The sequence below is a fragment of the Bos grunniens genome, chromosome 4 (assembly GCF_055505025.1).
Source record: "Bos grunniens cultivar Pamir isolate PY7600 chromosome 4, Bosgru_T2T1.0, whole genome shotgun sequence".
NCBI classification, from domain to species: Eukaryota; Metazoa; Chordata; class Mammalia; order Artiodactyla; family Bovidae; genus Bos; species Bos grunniens.
In genome coordinates, this window is record NC_141168.1 from 8,086,771 (window position 1) to 8,114,254 (window position 27,484).

General features: G+C 42.9%; 1 protein-coding gene across 39 annotated transcripts in view; it reads left to right on the forward strand.

Annotated features, from left to right (window-relative positions):
• Nucleotides 1-10,403: 10,403 nt before the first annotated feature.
• The window catches only part of EZH2 (enhancer of zeste 2 polycomb repressive complex 2 subunit), a 57,149-nt gene continuing 40,068 nt past the window's right edge, over nucleotides 10,404-27,484 (forward strand). For 6 of the 39 annotated variants that reach the window (XM_086395115.1, XM_086395134.1, XM_086395136.1 and 3 more), the window contains exon 1: nucleotides 10,484-10,541. Coding sequence is in view for 5 of the 39 variants with exons in the window: in XM_086395103.1 (XP_086251229.1) it covers nucleotides 22,015-22,040 (26 nt within the window). In the remaining 34 variants the exon portion in view is untranslated. Of the gene's footprint in view, nucleotides 10,699-20,355; nucleotides 22,041-27,484 lie in introns of those variants that run through there. The other 33 variants (XM_086395103.1, XM_086395109.1, XM_086395104.1 and 30 more) reach the window with 17 other exon arrangements.

Genomic DNA, 27,484 nt, shown 5'->3' on the forward strand with positions numbered 1-27,484 from the left:
TCTCTAGTGGCAAGTAGGGCCACTCTGATTATGACGCACAGACTTCTGCTTGTGGCCGCCTCTCTTGTTGTGGAGCATGGGCTCTAGGGTGCTCGGGCTTCAGTAGTCATGGAATGTGGGCTCAGGAATCACGGCTCCTGGGCTCTAGAGCACAGGCTCAATAGTTGTGGCACACAGGCTTAGTTGTTCTGTGGCATGTGGGATCTTCCCAGATCAGGGTTGAACCTGTGTCTCCTACAAAGGCAGGCGGATTCTTTACCACTGAGCCACCAGGGAAGCCCTTGAATATTCTTGTGCTCGTGTTTTGGTAAATATACATACACACATACATACCTGCCAGATGAAGACCTTGGAGTAGAATGCTATTTATTGAGTATTCAAGATTTGTTCAAACTTTGCAGCTGCTAACCTTTAATTTTCCAAAGTGGTTGTACCAATTTATAGTCCTACAGTCCTAATTCAGCGTATAAGGATTTTGGCGGTTTCACATCCTTGCTAACACTTGGTATCTTCTGTATTTCTTTTTATTTGAGCTATTCTGGTATGTCTATAGTGGTATTACATTATGGTTTTATTTCCATTTCTCTGGTAAGTAGTGAAATCGAGTACCTTTTTATACATTTGTACATTTACTCTTTCAGAGTGCCAGTGTAAGGTGGGTTGTATTTGATCACGTTCTAACATTGTCTTCTTTTTCAAATTGTCTTGTAGGAGTTCTTTATATAATCTATTGACAAGGCTTTCGTCAGATACGAGTATAGTGGATCTATTATTTGCCCTGCCTTTTGAATATCTTAATGTTGTCTTTTGAAGAACAGAAGTTCTTAATTATAATATAGTTAACTTTATCATTTTTTTTCATTATGATGAGTACTTTCTGCATCTTGTTTAAGCACTTCATGCCTACTTCAAGATCATAACAATGTTTCTCTGAGTTTTCTTACACATTTAAATCAGTAACCCATCTGGTAAGAGGTAGAGGCCAAGATTTCTTCCCCTGAGGATATCCACGACCAATTGTTGAAAAGACTTGCCCTTCTCCACTGCAGTGCCTGGTCACCTCTATTATAAATCAGGTAACCTTTATGTATGGGTCTATTTCTGAACTGTTTGTGTTGTTCCTCACAGGTCCATTCGTCCATCTTTGTGTTAATATCACTGGCTTAATTACCATAGCTTTGAAAAGCTAGGTTTTGATATCTGGCACTGAAGTCTCCAGGCTTCATTCTTCTTCAAGATTGTCTTGGCTCTTCTCAGCCTTTTGCATTTCACATATATTTTAGAATCAGCTTGGCAAGTTACACACAGAGACACAAACACACTCACACCCCCATAAACCTTCCTAGGATTCTGATTGGCATTGTGTTGAATCTAGGCAGTTTCTAAGTCACAAAAATGACATTCTATTTACTTAGGTCTTTTAAAAGTTCTCCTCAATATCAGTTTGTAATATTCAGTATATAGGTTTGGTGCATTTTCATCAGATTTACTATTAGGTATTTGTTTTTCAAAAGGTAAATGGTTTTACTTTAAGGGTTTAATTTCCTGTTTCTTTATTGTTGGTATATAGAAATTGATTTTTGTAAACTAACTTTGTATCCAGTTACCTTGCTAACTTCACTCATTAATCCTAATATCTGAAGATTATTTTGGAGTATCTATGTATACAATCATGTGATCAGTTTTGTTTTTTCCTTTTTAACTCTTATCCCTTGCTAAAACCATGTTCTCTTTCATATATTTTAGTCTTTATTGATCATTTCTCTTGTTATAGTCCAAAGTCAATGGTAAGTAAGAATTAGCAGTTCTCAACTTCCCCAAATCCTCAGTCCTCCTTTGTAGGACAAATTTCACATTTGTAAAATGATATTTTGCCCAGGGGTCATTTGTAATCATATTTTGGCCAAGTGTTCCTCAGCTTCATACTTGGATTCCTTTAAAACTCCCAGATAATTTCTGAGTTCAGTTCAGTTTAGTCACTTAGTCGTGTCTGACTCTGTGATCCCATGGATTACAGCATGCCAGGTTTCCCTGTCCATCACCAACTCCTGGAGCTTGCTCAAACTCATGTCCATTGAGTCAGTGATGCCATCCAACCATTTCATCCTCTGTCATCCCCTTCTCCTCCTGCCTTCAACCTTTCCCAGCATCAGGGTGTTTTCCAATGAGTCAGTTCTTCGCATCAGGTGGCCAAAGTATTGAAGCTTCAGCTTCAACATCAGTTCTTCCAATGAATATTCATGACTGATTTCCTTTAAGATCGACTGGTTGGATCTCCTTGCAGTCCAAGGGACTCTCAAGAGTCTTCTCCAACACCACAGTTCAAAAGCATCAATTCTTTAGCGCTCAGTTTTCTTTATGGTCCAACTCTCACATCCATGCATGACTACGGGAAAAACCATAGCTTTGACTAGACAGACCTTTGTTGGCAAAATAATGTCTCTCCTTTTTAATATGCTGTCTAGGTTGGTCATAGCTTTTCTTCCAAGGAGCAAGTGTCTTTTAATTTCATGGCTGCAGTCACCATCTGCAGTGATTTTGGAGCCCAAGAAAATAAAGTCTCTCACTGGTTCCATTGTTTCCCCATCTATTTGCCATGAAGTGATGGGACCAGATGCCATGATCTTAGTTTTTTGAATGTTGAGTTTTAAGCCAGCTTTTTCACTCTCCTCTTTCACTTTCGTCAAGAGGCTCTTTAGTTCCTCTTTACTTTCTGCTATAGGGGTGGTATCATCTGCATATCTGAGATTATTGATAATTCTCTCAGAAATCTTGATTCCAGTTTGTGCTTCCTCCAGCATGGCATTTTGCATGATGTACTCTGCATATAAGTTAAATAAGCAGGGTGACAATATACAGCTTTGACATACTCCTTTCCCACTTTGGAACCAGTCCATTGTTCCATATCCGGTTCTAACTGTTGCTTCTTGACCTGCATACAGATTTCTCAGGAGACACATCAGGTGGTCTGGTATTCCCATGTCTTTAATTTTCCACAGTTCATTGTGATCCACACAGTCAAAGGCTTTGGCATAGTCAATAAAGCAGAAGTAGACGTTTTTCTGGAATTCTCTTGCTTTTTCTGTGATCCAAAAGATGTTAGCAAATTGATTTTTGGTTCCTCTGCCTTTTCTAAATCCAACTTGTACATCTGGAAGTTCTTGGTTCATGTACTGTTGAAGCCTTGCTTGGAGAATTTTGAGCATTACTTTGCTAGTGTGTGAGCTAAGTGCAACTGTGCGGTAGTCTGAACATTCTTTGGCATTGTCTTTCTTTGGGATTGGAATGAAAACTGACCTTTTCCAGTCCTGCAGCCACTCCTGAGTTTTCCAAATTTGCTGGCATATTGAGTGTAGCACTTTAACAGCATCATCTTTTAGGATTTGAAATAATTTCTAGATAATTTCTAGATGGCCTAAATGTTTAAATCTATTTTAATCTATCTATTTGACTTGATCAAATTTCACTTATAATTGTCAATGTAAAATGGTAACAGCCTAATCAATTTAGCTGAATTTGTGTTTGAGATAGTGAGGAGTATCAATATAACATGGCTGAAATTTAGGGTGGTAGAGGTGTGAGAGAGACAATTGATGTGACAGCTTGTTTCAGGCAGAGCAAGAGATGAGAGAAAGAGGTAGGGGGTGGTCCTAATTACAGAAGTGACATCCCAATTAGAAGTGAATCAGCCAGTGGGTCCAGCCACACTCAAGGGGAGATTACACAAGGGTGTGAGCAGCAAGAGGCGGTAATGACTGGGAGCATTTGAGAGGCTGCCTGCCACCTCCCCCTCTGGCTTTCTCGAGGTGACTGTTTCAACCTTGCTCTGCAAAGGTCAGCCTAATTTAAATCACGACCAAATTATGCTATAATTTTTAATTAAGCTTGCCCTCCATGCCACACTTTCCCCGGCCTCAGGCCCGGGTGTTTTCCAGCCTGCAGTACAAGGCCACTCTTGTTCTTTATTAGAAGTCATCTTTCTGAGGCCTCCAGTTGCTGCCCCTCTGTTGACAAGCTTAAATCTCTCACCCAGATTTTATATCCTGTGGCTTTTCATTTGTCCTCCAAAAACTTTTAGATTTTTCATTTTTGCTCTGTATTCTCTATGTCTAAAACCAAAATAATCAGTTTTCTACTTCTGTTAGGGCTGAGACATTAAGACCAAGAAGGGAGAGTTGATAAAAATGCGATGCTGGAATATAATGGCCTAAACATTGTCTTTTCCCCCCTAACAAACTGCATACTCATATACATACTGCCTCTTCTCAGTCAGGTCATTACCAACAGGTGTCTGTTGCAATCATAGGGAAACATCCACCAGATTCACTGAACCCACCCCCATACCTGCATTGGCGACCATGTAGTTTGCCGTCTGTCCTGGCCATGACCCAGCAGAGGCCAAGTCCTCCTCTCAGGCTCCAGGACTCATCTCCTGTCACCTGGTCTGGACTCCATCTAACACCCCAGGATGTTGCTCCAGCAATACACTTTCTTTCCTGAATCATCAGTTTTCTCATCTTCACTAGATCTTTCATCAGAATACCAATGTGGTATTTCGCTTAAAGATCTGAAAATCTTTCAATCCCACTTACTGTTCTAGCTCTATTTTCTCTCTTTTTTTAGTAAAGTCCGTGAGAGAGTTGGTGATAGTTGCTATCTCCAATTTTCATTCGCTATGAAATCCACTCCAACCAGTCTACTGAAAGTGTGCTTTCAGCATCACCAATGACCTCCATGTTGTTAAATCTGAGCGTTAAGTCTTGGACATCTTACTTATTGTGCAATGATTACTCTCCTCTTTAAGACACCTAGGCGTCCAGGCTGCCACACTTTCCCACTTAGCTGCTTGTTCCCTCTGTCTTCATTGGTTTCTCCTCATCACCACAAACGTCACAGTAGAAAACGATGTTCAACTTTTCTGTCTGCCCTTATTCCCTTGGTTTTAAACACCATTTTTTTGCTGATGATTCCTGAACTTCCATTCCTAGGCACAGCCTCACCCCTAACTCCAGACTCATGTAATGAAAAAAAATTTTTTTAATAACAGAAATGGTATAGGGACTTCCCTGGAGGTCCAGTGGTTAAGAATATGCTTTCCAATGCAGGGGACACAGGGCTGATTGATGATCAGGGAACTAAGATTCCCACATGCCACGGGGCAACTAAGCCTGGGAGCCACAGCTGGAAAGTCCGTGTGCAGCAGGAAAGACCTTAGTGCAGCAACCCGCCCTGCCCCGCCCCCTGCCAAAATGCTATAAAGACGACTCCAGAGCAAGAACATCTGAGTCTAACAGGTGCTGAAAGAACTTACTGGGCTTCCCTCATCTGACTAAAGCAAGGGCTTCATGCGAGTCAGCCACCGGTCCCGCACCCACCGCCCTACCCTTTCCCCAGCAAGTCTCCCATCAGGGAGGTGACTTACCTCAGGCACTGGGACATTCCAAAAGACAAAAAAAAGGCCATTTAAACAAGCCTCATCAAAACCTCCATCCTTGAAAGACTTAACCCTCCCCTGTGCCCCTGCCCTTTGTTAAGCTGGTATATAAACCTTTACCTTGTGCTGTTTGGGGAACTATTCTCTCTGTAGAAGTCCTCCTGCAGGCATAGTAAAAATTTATCCCGTTAATCTGCTGTCAGTTAATTTGCTGGGACTGGTAACCCAGTTCTAAATTGGTAGAGGACAAGTGTTTCCTCCCACCCGTGACTCACCACCTATTCGATATCTCAATTTGATTGAAAATAGGCATCTCAGACTCACTCTGTCCCAAACTAAACTCTGATCTTCAAACCTCTACTTGGTTCTACTGGCTGTTCTTTCCAGACATACCTGGGATCTGCCACTTGTCACCAGCTCCCCGTCACCACTTTCTTCCCCAGTCATGGTCTTTTCTTGCCTGGGTTATTACAACAGACCCCTGACTGTTCTCTCTGATCTGGCCCTGCTCCACTTCGGACTACTTTCAGCACAGCAGACAGAAGGATCTTGTTTGAATGATCAGATCACATTTCTGCTCCACATCTTCTCACTGAAGTAAAGTCCTCACAGTGGTCCACAGGCCTGAGAAGAGCTGCCTGTGTTCCCTCACCTCCTACTTGTCTCCCTCCACACCCCCCAGAACACTGGGCAGGCGCCCACCTCAGGCCCAGGTACCTGCTGTCCCCTCTGCTTTGAACATCTTTATCAGGAAGTGCTACTTCACCTCCAAGTTTTCCTTTTTTCAGTCTTCTTTTATAAATGTTGATTCTGACCATTTTAATTATTTATTTACTTATTTATTTTGGCCATGCCATGGGACACTCGGGATCTCAGTTCCTCGACCAGGGATTGAACCCGTGTCCCCTGCAGTGGAACTGCAGAGTCCTAAGCACTGAACCAGGGAAGTGCCCAAGTTTTTCTTCAAATGTCATCTTCTCAGTAAGACCTTCCCTGACTCAGCGGTTTTAAAATGGCAGCATTTACACTCACTCCTGGGAAAGATTGAGGGCAGGAGGAGAAGGGGATGACAGAGGATGAGATGGTTGGATGGCATCACTGAGTCGATGGACATGGGTTTGGGTGAGCTCTGGCAGTTGGTGATGGACAGGGAGGCCTGGCGTGCTGTGGTTCATGGGATCGCAGAGTCGGACATGACTGAGCGACTGAACTGAACACCCACTCCTTCTCTCCTTTCAGGCTGTTTTTCTCCATTGTACTTGCCGCCACCTCATATCCTGTATAATTTATGGTTTGTTTCTCTCCACTAAGGCAGGGACTTTTGTTTTGCTCACTTTGTATTTCTAGACCCCAAGAACAGTGCTTTCACGTAGTAAGCCCTCCATAATACTTGTTGGATGCAAGGTGAACAAATGAAGGTGTGAGAAGTAGATCCCATTCGTGGGCTTGAAAGGGAAGTTCTGTGATGCCAATAAACCTTAATTTTGAACTTGACCTTCTCCTGTCCTCCCCTGGAAACCCTGATGATATACTGTGCGCAGTGGTGGGCCCTGGGAGAACAGCAGTGAATAAGGTTGAGCTCTGTCCTGACTTCAGAGTTTAATTCTCCACTTTCTGGTTTTACCCTGTAATAGTGAATCTCTCTTTAACAGAGGACATAATGACCTGTCATTAGGAGCATGCCTGTCATCTGAGCATCTTTACAGAGGTAAAAACGCTTGGTGACTCTCACTCTTCACGTCTACCTTTGTGTTCAGCCTGGCTTTCTGCTTCACCTAGGTCCCTTTAGTAATTTGGGGTTCACACCCAATAATTGGGGGTTCACACATGCTTTCTTCTTTCCCGGCTTGAAAATCTTTAGATAATTTTTCTTAGTATCAAAAATGAAATACTTCTTCCAACTTTCCTGTATTTGTGAATATACAAAGTTGAGTTGCACGATAACATATGTTCTCCATATATAATGAGGTCTTTTGGCAATGTTTTCAATGTATCCTCTTTTTTTGCCACACTGTGACCTAAAACATCTTGCTTAACTGGATAATGTTGTCCCTGAATTAAGACTATTGTAATCCACTGGCACCCCCACTTTCTGCTCCAGGTTAGCCTTCGTATTATATTTAACATAAATATGTATTGTAAATATAAATTCTACAATATTGGTTCTCTTAATTTGCTCTCTCACTCTTTGCCAACTGGAGTTCTCAGCTCTGCTTATACTCCACCTAATCCTGAGGAGTACATGTTCATTCTCAAGTGCCCTCACTCCCATCAATCTAAATCTTATGCTTTCTTTACAGTCTGGCTAAAATATCCTTTCCTGAGGTATTTTTTTGGGGGGAACATCTTGATCCAAAATCATTTCTTGATTCTAAATGCCTTAGCAACTCACATGACAGTTCATGCTATGCTGTGTGTTTGTATATTGCTTCAGTTCAGTCGCTCAGTCGTGTCTGACTCTTTGCAACCCCATGAATCACAGCACGCCAGGCCTCCCTGTCCATCACCAACTCCTGGAGTTCACCCAGACTCACATCCATCGAGTTGGTGATGCCATCCAGCCATCTCATCCTCTGTTGTCTCCTTCTCCTCCCACCTTCAATCTTTCCCAGCATCAGAGTCTTTTCCAATGAGTCAACTCTTCGCATGAGGTGGCCGAAGTACTGGAGTTTCAGCTTTAGCATCATTCCTTCCAAAGAAATCCCAGGGCTGATCTCCTTCAGGATGGACTGGTTGGATCTCCTTGCAGTCCAAGGGACTCTCAAGAGTCTTCTCCAACACCACAGTTCAAAAGCATCAATTCTTTGGCGCTCAGCCTTCTTCACAGTCCAACTCTCACATCCATACATGACCACTGGAAAAGGATTTGCTTATAGTCTCTGCTAATGTAATTTCCTTTATCTTTCTTTAAAAAATGCCCACGTTGTTTTAATATGAGGTAAAATCAATAATTTGATAAGTGATTTAGGGATGAAGTTAACTTTTGAGATTTGTAAGCAATGGTTAAGCAATTGTAAATTAGTGGTCTAGATGGAAGTAGTCTAGATGGAAGCCTTGTACCATGGGCTATGAATGTCTGTCCGGTATAAGACAGATGGAATTGTTATATTAGCTTATAATTACATCTCAGATGCATAGGGCTTCCCAGGTGGCTCAGTGGTTAAGAATCCACCTGCCAACGGAGGAGAGGCAGGAGACTCAGGTTCAATCTCTGGGTCGGGAAGATGCACTGGAGAAAGAAACGGCAACCCACTCCAGTATTCTTGCTGGGGAAATCCCACGGATAGCCTGGCCGGCTGTAGTCCATAGGGTGGGCAGAATCCAATACGACTGAGCAACTAAGCACACACGCACTCAGATGCATAACTTGCTTTTGCCCTGTTATCATTTATTCATGCTTTTATTTGGGCACATGATTGTTTCCTATCTTTTGATTTCCTCACTCCAGTATTCTTGCCTGGAGAATTCCATGGACAGAGGAGGGCAGCAAGTTACAGTCCATGGGATCTCAGAGTCGGACACCTCTGTGCGACTTTCACTTTCATACTTTAATGTGAGGAACGGAATGGTGATTTAGGAAAGGCGGTAGATTAATGGGTTAAATGACTGCTCCAGTCTCTAAGAACACAAAGTGAGCAACTAGGTTATTAAAAACCTTAGTCATTTAAAAATTAAGTAAAATACTGAAAGCATAATTCCGTTAGGCTTTTAACTCGAGCTCATAGGTGACCATCTTCCCCGCCCCGCACGTGAACTCTCAATATGGAATCTCAGTTTATGTGGGTGAGGGGGTTACTTTGCCCTATAGTTGCATCCTATTAAAAAAAATCCGAATAACCTTAACTTCACTGCCAGATAAATCAAAAGGGGCGACTGTATCCTAAGTGGACTAGTACTAACTCCTCTGGGTCGAGACAGGCTCACCCCATGATCTTTTTTAATATCTGAAAAATGCTGGAATCTTAATACTTTGTAGAGAAGTTAGCACGAGGGACATGAACAGCACTCATCCTTGATAAATGATTTTTATCAAGCAAGCCAAGCAAGCTGACACGTGCTTGGCACTACAAACACTGGAAAGGGTCTGAACAAGGCGCTCTGAATGAGAAATTTGAAGTAATCGTGACTTCTCTCCAGGGTTTCTAAGGCGATGGGCACTGTGGGATCGACTAGCCAAAGTCCAGTGGGACCCGAGTCGGGCCAAGCGGCCGAGGGGCGGCAGCAGACAAAAGTTGCCGGCAGGGCGCTCCGCTCGGCTCGGGGGACGGCGCATTGGCCACGCCGTTGCTCGGGAGGCTCGCGGCTCCCCGCCCGAGACCAGCCGGGCTGAAGGTGGGGCCGTAGAGGGCGTCTGGCCGGTACACCGGGCGCCGCGGACCCTCGTGTCCGGCGCCTCCCGCCCGCCGGCCGGCCGCCAGGGCCTCCGCTGCGCGCGCGGGGAAAAAGAGCGCGGCGGTTGAAACCGTTACCACCCCCGAGTTTTGAACTGGTTCAAACTTGGCTTTTGGCCCCGCCCCGCCCCTCCGGCCCGGGAACACCGAAGCGGCGGTTCCCGCCAAGCGCCGCGAGCGCGCCGTCCCGCCCTCCGGCCGGTTCCCGCCACCCCGCCCAGCCCGCCTTCCCGCCCGCGATTTGGGGATTCGGGCTCCGGAGGCCCTTCTTCCCCGAACGCCGGCCCCGCCGCCTTCCTGAGAGGCGCCGGGCGTTCGGCGAAAAGAACAAAGAGCCGGCGCAGCGTTTCCACTCAGGCGGCAGCGTCCCTCAGCGCCTGCCCGCCCGCGCGCACGCGCCGCCGGCCCGGCCCGGCCGAGTCCCGCGGGCGCCTCTGCGTGGGGCTGGCTCGGCGCCTCCGAGCCCGGCGGGCCCTGTGATTGGACGGGAGCCCGCCTCGCGTCCCGCCAATCGGGGCGGCGCTTGGTTGGACAGGGGGGGCCAAATAAAAGCGATGGCGATTGGGCTGCCTGGTTTGGCGCTCGGTCCGGGAGCGTCCGACACCCACTGGGACGCAGAAGGCGGTGGAGCCCCGGCGGCGGCGGCGGCGGCGGCGGCGGCGGTGGCGCGCGGGAGCGGCGCGCGGGAGCGGCGCGGGCTGGGGAGCGGGGCGCAGGTAACGCGCCGCTGTCTGGCCGGCGGGCCGGCCGGCCGGCGGGGCTCCAGAGCTCGGCGTGGGGCGGCGGCGGCGGGACATCCCCGCTGCCGCTCAGCCTGTCCGGATAATCCCCCCCTGAGCGGGCTTTCCCGGGGAGCCTCTGGGGCTCGTGGGGGTGAGAAGAGACCTCCCCTCACCCCCCTCGGAAGGGGCTGTGGGTCCGGGCCGACCCGCGCGACCCCCGCGGGCGGGCTGTGTGGGAGCCAGAGAAACCTGAGGCGGGAGCCCGGGCGGGCGCCGAGCGGAGGGTGTGTGTGTGTGTCGGGGTGGGGGGGGGTTCCCTCGCGCGCCCGCCCCTCCCGAGTCACCGGGGCCGGGCTAGGGGCGCTCGGGTGCCCGGGGCGGGCCGGCCGCCGGAGCCCCGGTCTCCTTTGTGTGGAGTGGCGCGGCGGCGGGAGCGCCCGGGTGGGACGGGACGCACACAAGTTGATGGGACCTCGGCGCCGAGTGCGCACTCACAGACAAAGGACGGACTGTGTCTCGGGGGAGCTCGGCGCGAGTCAGGGGCAGTGACACCGGGGCCTGACAGCGGGCGGGAGAGGGGGCGTGGGGAGCGGGCGGGCGGGCTCGGCCCCACGCCCCCTCCCCGCGAGCGCGCAGGCTCGGCCCGGGGCCGCGGGGGCCGGGACGGCGCGCGGAGACCGGACTCGGGCGGCCGCGCCTGCTGACATTTCCGCGGAAAGCCGCCCCGTAGCCGCGCGGCCCCGAGCCCCGCTCGGACCAGGCGGTCCCCGGCCGCCTCCGTCTTCTCGGCGGAGCTCTCCGTTAAGTTTGAGGGACGAGTCGCGCTGTTCTCTCCCCCCGCCCCCACCTCCGTGGTTTGGTTCGTTACGGAGGGCTTTCCGTCGAGTTCACGCGTCGTTGTGGGTCCCCCACCCCCATCTCCGCTCCCCCAAAAGTCGGTGCCTCAGGGTCACTTTGTGAAGAACGGGAGGGATCGAGAAGCGCGGTATTTTGGAAAACTTGGTGAACTCACTCCTGGTGAATCCCCACTTTCTGAAGAATCATCATCTTACCAAAAAAAAAAAAAAAAATCAAAACTGTCCATGCTGTTTTGGCCAACTCGTGTGATGCAACTGAGACTGGCGACAGGTGCTAACGAAATCAGCTGTCATTTAGAGGAGAGAGTGTTCCCCAAATCCCTAGGGGATGAACGGGGAAGAGACGGTAGAGTTAGTCCAAAGAAAACGCTTATGCTATATGTGTGTTTGGATGGTATGGTTAGCAATTTCTCATTAATTGGACTTGTTTTCCGTGAACAATAGCTTTGTTGAGTCAGAAAAGACTGGCTGCAGAAATGTTCGTTGCCTAAGAAATCGAACGTGTGCTGTCCGCAGTTAAGCTAAACTTCTTTGTTTGTCGCACAGGATCTGTAAAATTTTAATTCATTTGGAAATAAAGATGTCTTTGGTATTTAAAATTGTTTTAAATGCTGCAGGGTTTGCTTGCTGGGTTTTAAAGGTCGTTATCAGCTTAATTTTGTGGCGTTTCAGTGTCACACAAAAACAACATTTAAAACAACAGTTTAAAAAAAGCTTTTAAAAAACACTAATGCTAACACAGGTGAATGTAGTCTATACTTCCAGGGGGGTTTGAGAGCGAGCGGATGGGATCCTAACTCTTAGATCACTAGGGAGCTAGGGGGGTTGGTTGTGGAGTTTATTTTCTATTACTTTTCATGACCATTAGCAAATATTTTATGTTTGGAGATAAAATGTAGAGCAAGTGTGTAATCCTAACTATTGATCATTTTATTTGCAAGAAAACGAAAGTATTCAAGATACATTTTAATTTCCTTTTCCTATTCCCTAAAGTTAGGAATAGATGGGGTTCTAGTCTTAGATATAAAGAATCCTATTATTCTCTTTTTGGAGGTGTGTTAGAGAATGTAATGTTTAAAGTCTCGGAAACACTTAGGAAAATGGCATCTTAAATACTAATTTTTGTGGAAAATGAATGTATTCAAAGGAACGAAATTTAGAAACACTTAGGCACTCTTCTTCTTTGCAGTGTTTTATCTGTTGATCTAATGTGCAACCTTCTATTTTACGGTTTCAAAAAAATGGAGACAAAGAAATGCAGTGTGAGTCTTCATTGCGCATTTTGCAGTTTGACATCACTGAACTGACACTCCAGGTGCTGTTCCGAAGTATCGTCTACATTTGTATTAGTTGTTGGTGATTACAAAAAGTCCTGCTGGTAATCTTGCCCATTGTTATGAGGTGAGCTAGTTATGCAGATTTTGGCAAAAATTTGAATCTTTTAGGACACAAAATTCCAGTTTTCCCCATCTTGTGTACATTATATTTGATAATTACTATCTCTGTACTTGCCACAAGATTTTATTTGAAAAGGTTTTGGGGGGAATTGGTTTTAAATTTTTTGTATTTGAATTGAGAGTGTATTTAGTTTAAGTAGCAGTGATAAAAAAAACCACGCTTGTTGATTTAGTGTAGTTAGGCAAAGAAAAAAGCTCAAATTCGTTTATACCAGCTTTGCCTTACATGCATACGTAAAAGTGGTTATCTTTGTGTTGACCACTAAAAATGTGTAGGCAGATTTCCCCAGGTCACATGGAGATTTTCCAGGATATCCTCCATCCTTTGAGCTGGCATGCTCCAGGAGTCTGAATTAGTTTCTGACTTGGCCTAAAGAAGTGATTAAGAAAGTTGATCTGCTTTTTAAAAACTAACAGCAAGGAAAAATCCTATGATGAGCTAATGAATTCTGGAGTCAGTTGGAAATGATTTATGAATCTGCCTTGCAGTCTCTATGTCCATACAAATGAAGAAAACATTTTCTGTGAATGATGAATTCTACGTGGGCAGGTGAAGTGTGCAGTTTGGGGAGAGCAGAAGAGGAACAGCTTATTAAGGTCAGAGAAAGCTTCACCTGCTGGAGGCCTTCCATGTCTCTTCAAGGGCTTCGTTGGTACCTTTACTGTAGCCTGTATCCAGTTGAAATCTCTTGCTGGTGCATCCCTCCTTTTACTCTGAAGTTCCTTGAGGCAGAGGCTCTGTCTTAGTTTTCTTTGTGCACCTGAGTTGCTAGAGAGCAGGGATTAATAGTTGAATGAATAAAGGAAATCCTGAAAATGTAGGGAAATATTTTGACAAAGCAACTTGCAAAACAAGCAGGGTATATTCATGTTGTGAAGAGCTTTGGAAGGTATTTTTCTCCCTGAGTGGCAGTGGTTACAATGAAAAATAATTATCAAGGTGTACAAGTTCCATGGTTTCTCCTAATTATTAACACCCTAATATACTGAAAATCGGATATACTTTAGATGTAACCGTTGGTTTTCATATTTGGTGTTTCAGGCAGCCAGAGAGAAGCTTGATGGATCATCTGAATATACCTGGCATATAGTATCTGCTTAATTTGTGTTGAAATTGATCGAGTTGTACCGAAATTTAGGGGACGAATACATCTTTTAATCAAAAGGGGTTTAGTTACCATTAATAAGTTCTTGATTGGAATACCTTGAGCTAGGTTTTGAAGCTAAAACTGAAGAAAGTAGTGTAATTACAGATTATTTATTGGGATGCTCTTCATCATTCTTTTAAGATGATAAATGTAGTTGTAAATCCAATAATATCTCAAAAGGCATAGCTGATAAATTTGTAAGATGGTTGCACTGTTTTTGTCTTGCCATTGCACCGCTATGTGGTGCAAAAATATGACAAAATGAAGTGAAAAAAAGACATTAATATTAAAGAGCCTACTGTTTGCCAGATGCTTCATTCGTTTGCTTGGTTTGTTTTTTATTGTGGTAACATTCACATCAGATGCTTTGTTTTTATTTCTTGTGAAAACCACCTTGTGCTCATCAGCAGAGGTTTAGATAAAGGAAACATGTTGTATATATACGATGACATACAATGGAGTGTTCAACTATTGAAGGAATGACATACTGGCACATACAATAACAGGTGAAACTTGCAAATGGTGTGCTAAGGAGAATAAGCCAGACACACAAGGAAACAATTCTATGATTCCATTTATAGGAGGTAGCTAGAACAGGCAAATTCACAGAGACAGAAGGTAGAACAAGGGGTTATCAGAGGCTGAGGGGAGAGGGGAATGGGAAGTTAGTGTTTAATTGGGACAGAGCTGCTATTTGGAAGGTGAAAAAAGCTCTGGACATGGAAGGTCAGTGTTTTGAATGTGTTTAATGCGGCTGAATTGTGTGCTTAAAAATGGTTGAAATGGTAAATTTTATGTGTATTTTACAGTTAAAAGAACTTTAACAACAGCAGCACACTCTGCAAACATTTACAGATAAGTAAGCTTTGGTGTAGAGGGTTAAGAATTTGCCCAGGATTATCAGCTAGGAATTTGCAGGCAGGATCCAAACTTAGATTCTCTTTGGCTCCTGTTATCAGCTTCATGTTATCTACTTGTCTTCTCGATGATTGAAGACAATCATGGCTTCCAAGAAGAATGAGTTTATTTGAATCAATCAGAAAATTATATTTAAAAGTAGATAAATTGTAGTTCAGACTGAACTGAACTGAATTGTAGTTTTATGGGATCTGATGTCCCAGACTAACTAAAAGATGTCTTTGTGGATTTTTTTTTCAGCCAGAATTCTAATAGAGTGCACTCTGTGGGGAGGACAGGAGAGCTTTGAGTGTGGTCTTTGGAGCCATATAACTTGGGTGCCCTGTCACATTGTCCTTGAAGTCTAAGTTCCCTGTCTGTAAATTGGTGTCTTAATGATAAGCATTCATTCCATAAGGTTGTGGAGAGGATTAAATAAATGAATACACGTGAAGCCCTTAGAACTACACCTGGCACAAATTGTTTAATAAGTGAGTCTTAGTAACTGTGCCAGTATTATTTTTTAAAGACTAGATGTACTTTCTCGTTCATGGAACTAAACACTTCCCAAACTTAAATATCTGTATATAAAGAAAATGCCACATATGATTTATCTGTTTACTTCTAATTGTCTACTGTTTAAAAAAACAGACCTTATGTATTCAATTTAAAATACATAATTTAGATGTTTATCAAGTGAACATTTCTTGACCCCCTGTAACCCCATTCCGTCTCCCTTAACAGTTTGCTGTATATTCGTCCCAAACTTCCCAGTGTATTCACGCGAATATATTGGTTTGGCCAAAAAGTTCCTTCAGCTTTAAGAGTGAAAATAAAGACACATTTTTCCATTTTCATCAAGGACTTTTTTGAACAATGTATTCACCATTTTGTTCTACTGCCTTTTGCTATTTTTCAGGCAGCTTCATAGTTCTGTTTCCCCAAATCTTTTTATCTTTTTGAATAAAGAACTGTTCTAGGTGCCTTTTATTGTCTTCCAGGGAATTGAAATTTTTTCCCTTAAGAGAATTCTGTGAAGACCGAAATAAATGGAAATCCAAAGGTGTAATGTCTGATGAATAATGGTGGATGAATCAGAACTTCCCACCCAAGCTGTAACAGTTTTTGCCTGGTCATCAAAGAAACATGTGGTCTTGGGTTATCCTAACGGAAGATTATGGTTTGCTGTTGACTAATTCCAGACGCTTTTTGTGGAATGCTGCTTTCAGTTGGTTTGATTAGGAGCAGTGGGTGTGTGTGTGCTTAGTCCTTAAGTGGTGTCAGACTCTTTCCGACCCTGTGGACTGTAGCCCATGAGGCTCCTCTGTCCATGGAATTTTTCAGGCAGGAATACTGGAGTGGGTGGCCATTTCCTTCTCCAAGGGATCTTCCCGACCCAGGGATCGAAGTTGATTCTCCTGCATCTCCTGCGTTGGCAGGTGATTACCACTGAGCCACCTGGAAAGCCAATTGGGAGCAGTACTTGTTGGAGTTATTCAGTTGCTTTTCTGAAAGAAGCTCATGATAGAGGACTCCTTCCAATCCCACCATATACACAACTTCACCCTTTTTGGATGAAGATCGGCCTTTGGTGTGGTTAGTGGTGGTTCATTTTGCTTGCCCCATGATCTCTTCTGTTCCACATTATTGTATAGTATCCACTTTTCATCCCCCGTCACAATTTGTTTTAAAAATGGAACGTTTTCATTATGTTTCAGTAGAGAATTGCATATGGAAATACGGTAAAGAAGGGCCTCCCCTCCCCCTTAAGTGGAACCCAAACATCAAAGCGATTAACATAACCAAGCTGGTGCAGATGATTTTCAGGGCTTGATTTGGGTATTTTGAGAATTTTGACTATCTCTCGAGTGGTATAACATTGATCCTTCTCAGTTAACATCTCGATTTGATCACTGTCAACTTCATCTGGTCTACCAGACAGTAGAGCATTGTCCATCGAGAAATCTCTAGCATGAAACTTCGAAAATACCTTTTGATATGTTCAGTCAGTCACAGCACCATCTCCATACACTGCACAAATCTGTTTTTGTGTTTCAGTTGTGTTTTTGCCTTTTCTTGAAGTAATAAAGCAAAGTTTGTTGAAAATATTCCTTTTTTTCTTCCATCTTCAGTATTAAAATGGCTACATAAAAATTCACCAATTTTGGGACTTCCCTGGCTCTTCAGTGGTTGAGACTTTTTCCTTCCAGTGCAGAGGATGCAGGTTCAACCCCTGGTCTGGGAGCTAAGATCCTACATGCCTCAGGGGCCAAAAAAACCAAATCATAAAACAGAAGCAATATTGTAACAAATTCAATGAAGACTTTAAAAAATGGTCCACACAAAAACATCTTTTATTAAAAAAATTGACCAGTTTTGATAAGTTTTTTGAAATGCACACTGATATGAGAGCTGTCACAGTACAATCTAACAAAATTGTTTCGAAAGAAGTTAAGAACAACTAAGCACACTGCTAGAGCCAGAACGGACTTTTTGGTCAATGTGATATATTTATACATGTATTTATGTATTTTACACAAGCAGGATTAAGTTATTTTGATATAAAACAATTATTTTAGGTCAGTACAGAGGTCTGTTTCATTTTAAAAAGCTGGTATTTCTTTAAAGCTTGCTCTGTAGTTGACACGGTTATAAGTGCTTTCATTTATTTTACACGGACACTGTAATAACAAGAGGTGAAGGGATTATGTTACTAGTTAAGTGGTAGGTTACCGATTTGAATTTAGGTATTTGGGCTTCAAAGCCCTGATTTCTCAGCCTGGGGGTGTATGTGTGCGCGCTTGTTTTTTGTTTTCGTAAGGCCCTGTGAGCTACCAATGATTTTAGCATTTCTTAAAAGAGTTGTAAAACAACAACAAAACCCCCCAAAGAATATGCAAGGCGACTGGCTGTGTTCTGCCAAGCCTCAAGTGCTTAACCACGTGGCTCCTTGCAGAAATGTACTGCCCTTTGCTCCAGGTTCTCAGGCTGTTGTTGGGTGGAATACTCCTTGTACCGGCTTCTGTGTCGTCAGGCGATGAACCAGCTCTCTGTGTGGGTGCTGTGCTTGCCCTCTGAGGGGGGAGCATCCTTACGGAGCTTTGAACTTCTGCATGACAGCTTTCTAGAGGAAGAGCCGATGGTTCAAGATTATGCACGTTTCAGGTTTTAATAGCTGTTGCCCTGTTTTCTACAGAGGTGTCCGTTTTTTGGGGGTACAGAATCAGCTTTACTGAAGTGTAATTTATATACATTGGGATCCACCCAGTCAGTCACGATGTAACCTTGCTGCCATTGCAGAGCTCTTCACGCTCCTTTCCCATCATTCTCTCAGCTGCTGATCCGATTTCTCCTGTTCCGGAGTTTCATGTGAATAGAATTACGCAGGATATACTCTTCTGTGACTGGCTTCTTTGATCCAGCATGTTCTCGAGGTTTATCTGTGTTGTTGCTTGTTTCAGGAGTCACTATTTCTCAGTAGTAGTCACTTTGTGAACATCTTATGCTTTTTTTTCACTTCACTAGCTGATCGGGTTGGTCCCTTTTGGCTTTTGTTATAGTAAATCCTCTGTGACCATTTGGGCAATCTTTTTGTGGATGGATCTTTTCCTTTCTCTTGGGTGGACTTGTAGTTGGATTGTGGGGTCACTTGGTAAATACTGATTTAGCTTCATGAGAAACTGCCAGGCCATCTCCACAAGCGATTGTGCCATCCTGCGTGGAGTCAGGGTGGTGTCTGCCTGGGACCTGTGGTTCTGCTGTCTTCACCAATGTCCCGTGTTGCTGTTGCTTAAGTCACTGACATCTAATGAGTGCTGAGTGTCCTTTTGTGGTTTTGATGTATATTTCCCAAGTGTTCATGGTGCTGGATATCTTTTCACATGCTTATGGGCCATTTGTGTGTACTTTTCTGTCAAACCTTTTGCCCATTTTAAAAATTGGTGTTTCTGTATTCTGGGTACACTGTCTCTGTCAGATGTATGTATTGGAAACGTTTTCTCTTTAATGTTTTCCAATTTTTTCTCCAAATTTTCCTCTTTGATTTTGTGTATTTTTGACAATATATAGATCAAGTTAAGTAATAACGCTAGAAGCATAATTGTTTAAATTCAGTAAAATTGTGTGAAAACAAATTTGTTCTTAATTCACAAGTCATTTTTTTCTTGGTATAACACAATGTCATGTTTGTAGAAACAGGAACATGAAAAGGATATTATTTATCTTGAGGTGTTAGGTATGTGAGTTATGTGGCATGGAGAATTTTAAAATTTGAAAGTGATAATATTTAATAATTCTTTAAATTTTCATTTGGAGTAGTTTGGACCTTTTCATTTTTTAGTGAATTAAAAATTTGCTTTCATTTTCTTCAGAGGGTAAATGGGGATATTAAAAGTGACTTTGATCTTAGAATCTGGTTATGTAGAAGTGATAATAAAATTGTCAAGCTTGGTCTACCTGTTTCGATAGTGAAGTAGTTTTTGTTGTTATATAATCAAATGGTTTTTCAGATTATATATACTTGATTTGTTCACTGCTTTATTTCTGCAAAGTATCAGTTCTTTTGCTCAACACCTGATTTACTCGCACAGTAATTTTTAGTTTTTCTTCAGGGCACAAAAATAATGTCTTTTTGACACTTTTTTAAAGCTTACTAGAAACATCTTGAAATGCTATGTATGAATTTAGTGTGCATAAATGCAACAGAGGGATAAAGACCATCCTGAGATGGTCTCCTCTTTAATGAAGGAAAAAAAAAAGCGCCAGGGCTTCTGCTGGGTGTTGTACACCTCTGCAGGTGGGTTGTCTTCCATGGCCGTCGATTCCATGAGAAACTCCCGAAGCTAGTGTTCCAGGCTATCTCGGAAACAGCCTAAGCTTTCTCAACTAGTCACACAGTGAACTAGCTGTTTGTTCAAGAGTTTTCTTGTCCTTCTCCCCTGTTGAGCTCAGCTGGTCGTCTTCCTGGTCTCCAAGAAGCCTCATGTGGAGTCTGTGGTCTGTCCTCTTTCTGGAATCCCTTCCGTACCGTTGTAGCATCTCAAGCTGCTGTTCAGCCTTTCTCTCCCTCTCCCCTTCACTCAAAGCTCTGGTCTACTCATCTGCATGGTAGAGGTTAGAAAAAAGTCTTGTACATAGCAGATAGAAATAACATTTTGTGAAATTGATTTAGGACCAATAAAATTGAAAACTTCGGCCTCTCTTCTTTAGCAGCAACTCAGTAAGTAATTATTTAAATAGCACCCTACCCTTTAAAGCAGAGCCTTCAGAAGTCTGTCTCAAAAGTGAGTTTTGTTTGTCTTTACTGTGTATATCACCCAGTGAACTTTGCTACCTGCTGTCAGGTACTATTATGCAGCGTTAATTTATGTATCTAATAAACTCTTGATTAAAGTTAGCTTGAGAAACATGGAAATAAGTGAGGAATATAAAGTAATGATTCTTCAAATTTATCTCAGGATGGTCTTTATCTCTCTGTTGCATTTATGCACACTAAATTTATGCATAGCATGTCAAGATGTTTCTAGTAAGCTTTAAAAAAGTGTCAGAAAGACAGAACATCATGACTGTTTTATCCATTTTAGTGCCTTGGCTTTTGATACTAAAGACCAAGTGCTTTGTAAGCAAAACACAAAAAATGACAAAAGCCTAGTTGATTTTCTTTAAGCATTGAAAGAATCTTGATCATCATTAAAGCAGCTCTTGTATGTTTTTGATGCTGGCACCTGTAGTGAAGTTTCACTATATGCTGTTCACAGGTGTGTGAGTAGCTCTCGTGTGCTTCCAAGTCATGGAACTAGCTATGGTTTACTTCAGGCCTGCTCTGTGCCTGATACACATGCAGCTGTAAACCAACCATTTTACTTTTGAAATTTGTTGAAAGTCATACATTGTAATTATTCTAAAAAAAAATACAGCATTTGCTGAATGAGAATATAGTTATCTGTTCTTTGAATATTCTAAAAGATTCTATTAGGATGAACTTACCCACTCCAGTATTCTTGCCTGGAGAATCCCAGGGACAGAGGAGCCTAATGGGCTGCCGTCTATGGGGTGGCACAGAGTTGGACATGACTGAAGCGACTTAGCAGCAGCAGCAGCATCGATCATCTTTTAACAGTATGATGATCATCTAAAAGTGGTTGTGTTTCCTTGGCAAGTAGCTTTCATGGATCTCCACTGCTAAGTGACTGAGATGAGCAAACAAACTGAGCAGGTTGTGATTATTGGGGATCTACCATGTACCTTTTTTCATAGATAAAGAAATAGGAACTTGGTGGAGGTAAGTAACTTGCCTGAATTCATACAACCAGGAGGACAGAGGTCCCTTCGAGGATAGGATTTTGCTGTTTCTAGGCTTCTTAGCTCAAATACTGAGATGCTAGGTGCTTCACTTCTGTAGGCACTTATGTCTGTTTCTCTGGAGACTGAGAAATACTGGACTTGAGTTCATATTACCTTCACAGGTGATTGTGATGCTTCCTAGCTGGCATTTGAGTTCTGTGCACTTCTCCCATTCCTAAAACATCTAATGCTAATTATAAGCTGGTTCCCTGGTAGCTCAGAGGGTAAAGAACCTGCCTACAGTGCAGGAGACCTAGGTTCGATTCCTGGGTCAGGAAGATCCCCTGGAGGAGGGCATGGCAACCCACTGCAGTATTCTTGCCTGGAGAATCCGCATGGACAGAGGAGCCAGGTGGGTTACAGTTCATGGGGTCGTGAAGAGTTGGATCCGACTGAGTGACTAAGCACAGCACATGATGTTATAGTAATAAAATAATTAAATAGACAATATAGTTTGGTAACACATATTAGAAATATCATTGGTTATAAATAATAGTTGAAGGGTTAGGCATTTTCTAGTACTTCAGCAGTATATTTATATTTATCATAAACCTTAAGTATAGGAAAGTCATGAAAAGACTTAGAGCTCATCATGACCCCTATCTCCTTCACTTCCATTTTGGCACGAAACTACTACTTTTCTAAGCAAGAGAATGAATTTCAAGGTGGAGATGAGCCCCAGGAGTTTCTGAAGGGTCTCTGAGGAGTCTTGTCCACAAGCTAAAGAAATGGCACTGACAGACATGTTTATCCCCTTGTGGTGGACATGAACCCCAGTGCTGAAATCTCCAGGTAAGGGTTACTTGATTGTAGAACGCCTGGAAATTCTGAGAGTCTGTAAATACTTGGGGATTAGTAGTTTGAACTGCCAAGTCCATTTTATGATACTGTCTTCAAATATAGAGGAAACTGGGGGACTTGCCTGGCGGTCCAGTGGTTAAGGCTCTGTGCTTCCATTGCAGGGGACACAGGTTCGATCCCTGGTCAGGGAACTAAGACCCTACCTGCTGTGTGGTGCAGCCAAAAAAAAAAAAAATATATATATATATATATATATATAAAGAGAGAGAGAGAGAGAGAGGGAATTTTGGGGATTAAGACATAGAGTCACTGTCTCAGGTAACAATAGTATGTTGGCAGAATCACCCATGGAGAGTTTCTAGGAAGGTATTGTATCGCAGAAACCTCTTCAGGCCCCAGAGCAGCCCGTTTTCCTCCAGTGTGCGCACAGACCACCGTTCTTTGAGCACAGTTGCTGGTTTGCACGGGGGGCTCGTGGTGTGTTGGAAGCGCTGGCAGCCGCGCGCCTGACTGGTGGCAGGGCCTTGCAGCGCCGGCCGGGGTGGCAGCATCCTGTCACCCACCCAGTGCTCACCGGGGTGACTTACCCAACGTGGGCGTCTCTGAGAACTTTCCCCAATGTGTGTTGGTAAACAGGCACTGGATGTTGGGTTATTTGAGATATGATTTAGAGCCGACTTCTCTAAGGAAGTATCAAAAGGAGTTTTGCAGACACGAGTATCCCACGTCCCGTCCTTGAGTTACGGTGAGCTATGTGTCAGTTTTAGGTTCTGGTGCGTCAGTTTTTGTTGTTTCCTCTCCCACAGTGTCTCGGTAGACTGAGTAGTACCTAACAGAAGAGAGGATTTTAGCTCATAAAAACAGGTTTTGTACAGTTTTCAAAGAAAACTTCACCCTCTCGATGTCAGTTTAGCTAATCAATCTGTTTTATCTGTTGTCCCAGCAAACTGTTTAAGACCTTTATGATAGTTCAGTTTTCCACTTGGTGTAAATTTATATGCCATTTCTTTTCTAAGACATGTCTGTGAATGGATAGGATTTTCGAATAACACAGGAATGCTGGTCTGTAGACTCCGGGGTTTAGTTTACTCTTCTGCTGAAAGGAAGATGATCTGACTTTTGTAGAAAATACATTACTGCAGAGTCTACTCACTTTTGCTGAAACAATCCAGTTAATGTTTTCTGTCATTCACCTAAGATTGCTAAATTACTGTAGTTTTCCTGTGCCTTTTTAGCTGGGCTCAAACCAGGGCTACAAATGTGATCTGGATTTTAATTTCTCTTATCACTAGTCATGGCAGATTTGTTTCCTAAAAACTTATTGATACAAATGCCGTTCACACTACTTTTCACCTGTAGTTGTATGTACTAGTGATCGTGTGTACTATGATCTGCTGAAGTTTAGGCACTAAGGAGCCTGTTGTATCTTGCAAACTTGTGTCTCTTGCCGTGTTAGGCACTTTCAGAATGTTTTATAAATTGATTTTGACTGGTGGATAGTACCTCTATTCCTGGCTTTCCCAAGTCCTTCAAAATGAAGTTTCAGAAATTTCTTTTTCGTAAATTTTCACAAGTCTTTTGGGAGGACTGTTTGGATGCAGCAGTAGTGAGTTTGTGTTATTTTTGTTACTTTTTTCTCTCTTTTAAATAAAAACAGGCATGCTAGAAAGTGAAAAGGGACAAGATATTTACTTTTATCTTTCTCTTACGTGGGTAGGGCAAAGTGTGAGTGACGTGGGGAGTTGGTCAGAAGGGTAGGGTTGTTTGGGGGAAGCTAAGTAGGGGATTAGAAGAGAGACAGTGACCAGGGATGATACCTTCCTGTGAGGGTGAAGGGTAAGACAGATGGGTGAAAGCAAGAAATTTTTAAGACAAATTTTGTTAACGTTAATCCCTTAATTTGGCACAGATGTATGGCAGCCTTTCTTTTGAATTCTATAGTTGACAGTTACAGCGAAGTATCCCTCGTTAAATATTTTTAACATAGATTTCAAAGTTTTTATTCATTTATTGTTGGCAGTGCTGGGTCATCGTTAGTTGTGGCAAGCAGGGGCTACGCTTGCCGTGGTGCAGAGGCTTCTCTCATTTTGGAGCACGGGCTCCAGGGTGTGTGGGCTCAGTAGTTGTGGCACGTGGACTTAGCTGCCCCATGCGTGGCATGTGTGATCTTCCTGGACTAGGGATCAAACCTGTGTCCCCTGTATTGACAGGCAGATTCTTGACCACTGAGTCACCAGGGAAGCTCTCACAGAGATGTTTTGTTTGCCTTTTTTTTAATTGCAAAAAATGGTGATTTCTAGGCTTTCATTCTTACAAACTTATCTTTTAGGAAATATAATTTGAATACATGCCAGCTCCAGGCTCTCTGTTAGGCAAATGAAAAGCTGGGGTACTGTTGTGATTTCTGATTCATGTGGTGTCTGGATATACTTGTTCTCCAAGTGTGCTCTGTGGGCCGCAGGGAGTGGGACTTCCCAGGTGGTCCGGGGGCTGAGACTCTGCCCTCCCAATGCATGGGGTCAGGGAACCAGATCCCACATGCAGCAACTAAGACCTTGATCCAGCCAAATAGATACTTGTAAAAACCAATTTTGGTAATAATTTAAGATGTTACGTGTTGACGGCTGCTCCAGGGGCAGAAAAGCGGTGGTAGACAAGGATTGTTGGCATGCAGCACTTGGGAGTTTTAAAAAAATGTTTTTTTGAGAATGTCCTGGATGAAGTGAAAACAGTTGCTAATTTTATATACTCTTGGTCCTGAGTGCACACATCTTAATATTCTGTGCTACAGGATAGGAATGTGCATACAGGGCTTCGACGCTGCCGGAGTCCAACGGTCTCTGGGAGCCGCACTTATGTGATGGAGTTCCAGGCTGCACCAGCTGCTTTTTTCACGCGGAGCCATTTTCACTTGAAAGAGGGGTTGACAGACCGTGATTATTCCAGCTTGGGTATGGGGCAGACGTTTTCAACAAAGTGAGCCTGTCACTTGACGGAGAACAACTGACCGTTATTTGTTGCCAGTGGCAATGTTTGAGTTTTTGAGCAAAAATTAGAATTTTTAGAAAACTTGGTATCTGTCATGGTGAGGTTGACAGCTTTTCCAATAAATACTTAAAGACTTTTCTGATGACATCAGTGGATTTAACAAATAATGATTTTTTGAAATATGTGAACTTATGGAAAATTTGCATAACTCAGTGGACCAGTGTTTTTCAAATCGAGGAAATGATATTATAAAGTCACGCATGGGTTAAAGATGCAGTCAAAGGAGACAGACCAATGAATTTTAATGTAGCAGAGTAGGAACGTTTATTGATACAATTTTAGATTCCTCATTGCAACTAATCTTTTAAGCAACAACCGCTGCTTACTGAAGGATAGAGGTTGTCTTGAGGAAAAGCAGCTATGAGGTTGAATCACAAGCTGCTCTAGTCACTTTTCTCTTAAAACAGTTCTGGAGTAATGTCCTAGCATGAGATTGCCCATGAACTCAGAAGCCATGCAGACGCCCTTCCCTGCTGTAGCTCAGATATGTGTTTGGGAAGGGATTTTCTTCAACCAAAACAGCATGTTGGAGCAGATTGAATACAGAAGCAGATATGGGAATCCAGCTGTCTTCTGTTAAGACAGATATTTAAAGAACTGGCAAAAATGTAAAACAGTACCCTTCATTAATTTTTTAAAAAAGGAAAATAGTTTTTTAAAAATAAAATGTGTTATATTAACATTTTATAATAACATTACATGTTATTAATATGTGACAGACTTGCTGCTGTTGTTTTTTAAATAAATGTTTTAAAACTTTCTCAGTTTTAAATTTCTAATATGAAAAATATCAGTAGCTACACCCTATATAAACTCAAGGGGCCCTAAGACCCTTTCAGCTTATGAGTGGTATCATGTTTTCTGTGAACATTCTGCCCGCTCTTTGTGCTGGTTGACTGCTATGTGAGTAATTAATGTCTCAGTCTGGACCTACGTTCAGATTCTTAGTGGTTGCAGTGGCTAACTTAGGGCTTCTTTTTTTTTTTTTTTTAATTTCTTTAAAATTTTATTTTATTTTATTTTTAAACTTTACAATATTGTATTAGTTTTGCCAAATATCGAAATGAATCCGCCACAGGTATACCCGCGTTCCCCATCCTTAACCCTCCTCCCTCCTCCCTCCCCTACCCTCCCTCTGGGTTTTCCCAGTGCACCAGCCCCACGCATCCAGTACCGTGCATCGAACCTGGATTGGCGACTCGTTTCATACATGATATTATACATGTTTCAATGCTATTCTCCCAAATCTCCCCACCCTCTCCCTCTCCCACAGAGTCCATAAGACTGATCTATACATCGGTGTCTCTTTTGCTGTCTCGTACACAGGGTTATTGTTACCATCTTTCTAAATTCCATATATATGTGTTAGTATACTGTATTGGTGTTTTTCTTTCTGGCTTACTTCACTCTGTATAATAGGTTCCAGTTTTATCCATCTCATTAGAACTGATTCAAATGTATTCTTTTTAATGGCTGAGTAATACTCCATTGTGTATATGTACCATAGCTTTCTTATCCATTCATCTGCTGATGGACATCTAGGTTGCTTCCATGTCCTGGCTATTTTCTTTTGCTCAGTTTTTTCTCTGCATGAGTGCATCAGGTTTTTCAATGTTAGAATGTCTCTTGCTGTCTTTCTTCTCCATCCACACTACTACCAACCCAGTCAGAAGTTCTTATCACTTTATTCCTAAATTACTTCAGTAACCCAGTTTCTAATACATTTTTCAAACTTGAATGTTGAATGCAACTGTTGGGTTGACTTTAGTTTTATTTATATGCTCCCTAAAAATGTACAGATATAAACATCTTATGGTATAACCAAAGCAAATTGACAGATTAAATACAGACAGTCCAATCAGCAACACATAGTTAATGATGGCTGTTTTGTTAACATGAATAGCCAATCTATTTCTTTAATTTGGCTTAATACTAACAAAGAGAGCATGTATGTGTTATAAAATGCTGTTAACTTTCAGTCTTTGTTGAGGATAATTGACCTAGTGGTTAACCTGAGCTGTGACACCTAGCAATCCTTGAATGCCAGCTTTAATGCCAGTTGGAAATTCTGTAAAGCTGTGTTGATCACTGGAGCATTGTGGAGTTACTGTAACCTGCTTTGGATAGATACTGAATCAGGTATTTTTGGAGTCTTTACTAGAAAATATTAGTGCATATTTTGAGTGGGTTGGTGGGAACAATACAAGTTGGTGAGCTCTCTGTGTCCTGTGGGCTTGCACCCCGCACAGGGTGCTGAGAGCCTCCAGCAGGTTCCTTTGTTTGCTCACCCTAACAGACCTGGCTCACCTTACTTTCCTGTTTGGTTGTTTTTTTCCACAGCCCTCAATACCATCTTACATACTAAACATTTTTCTTTGTTTTTGATT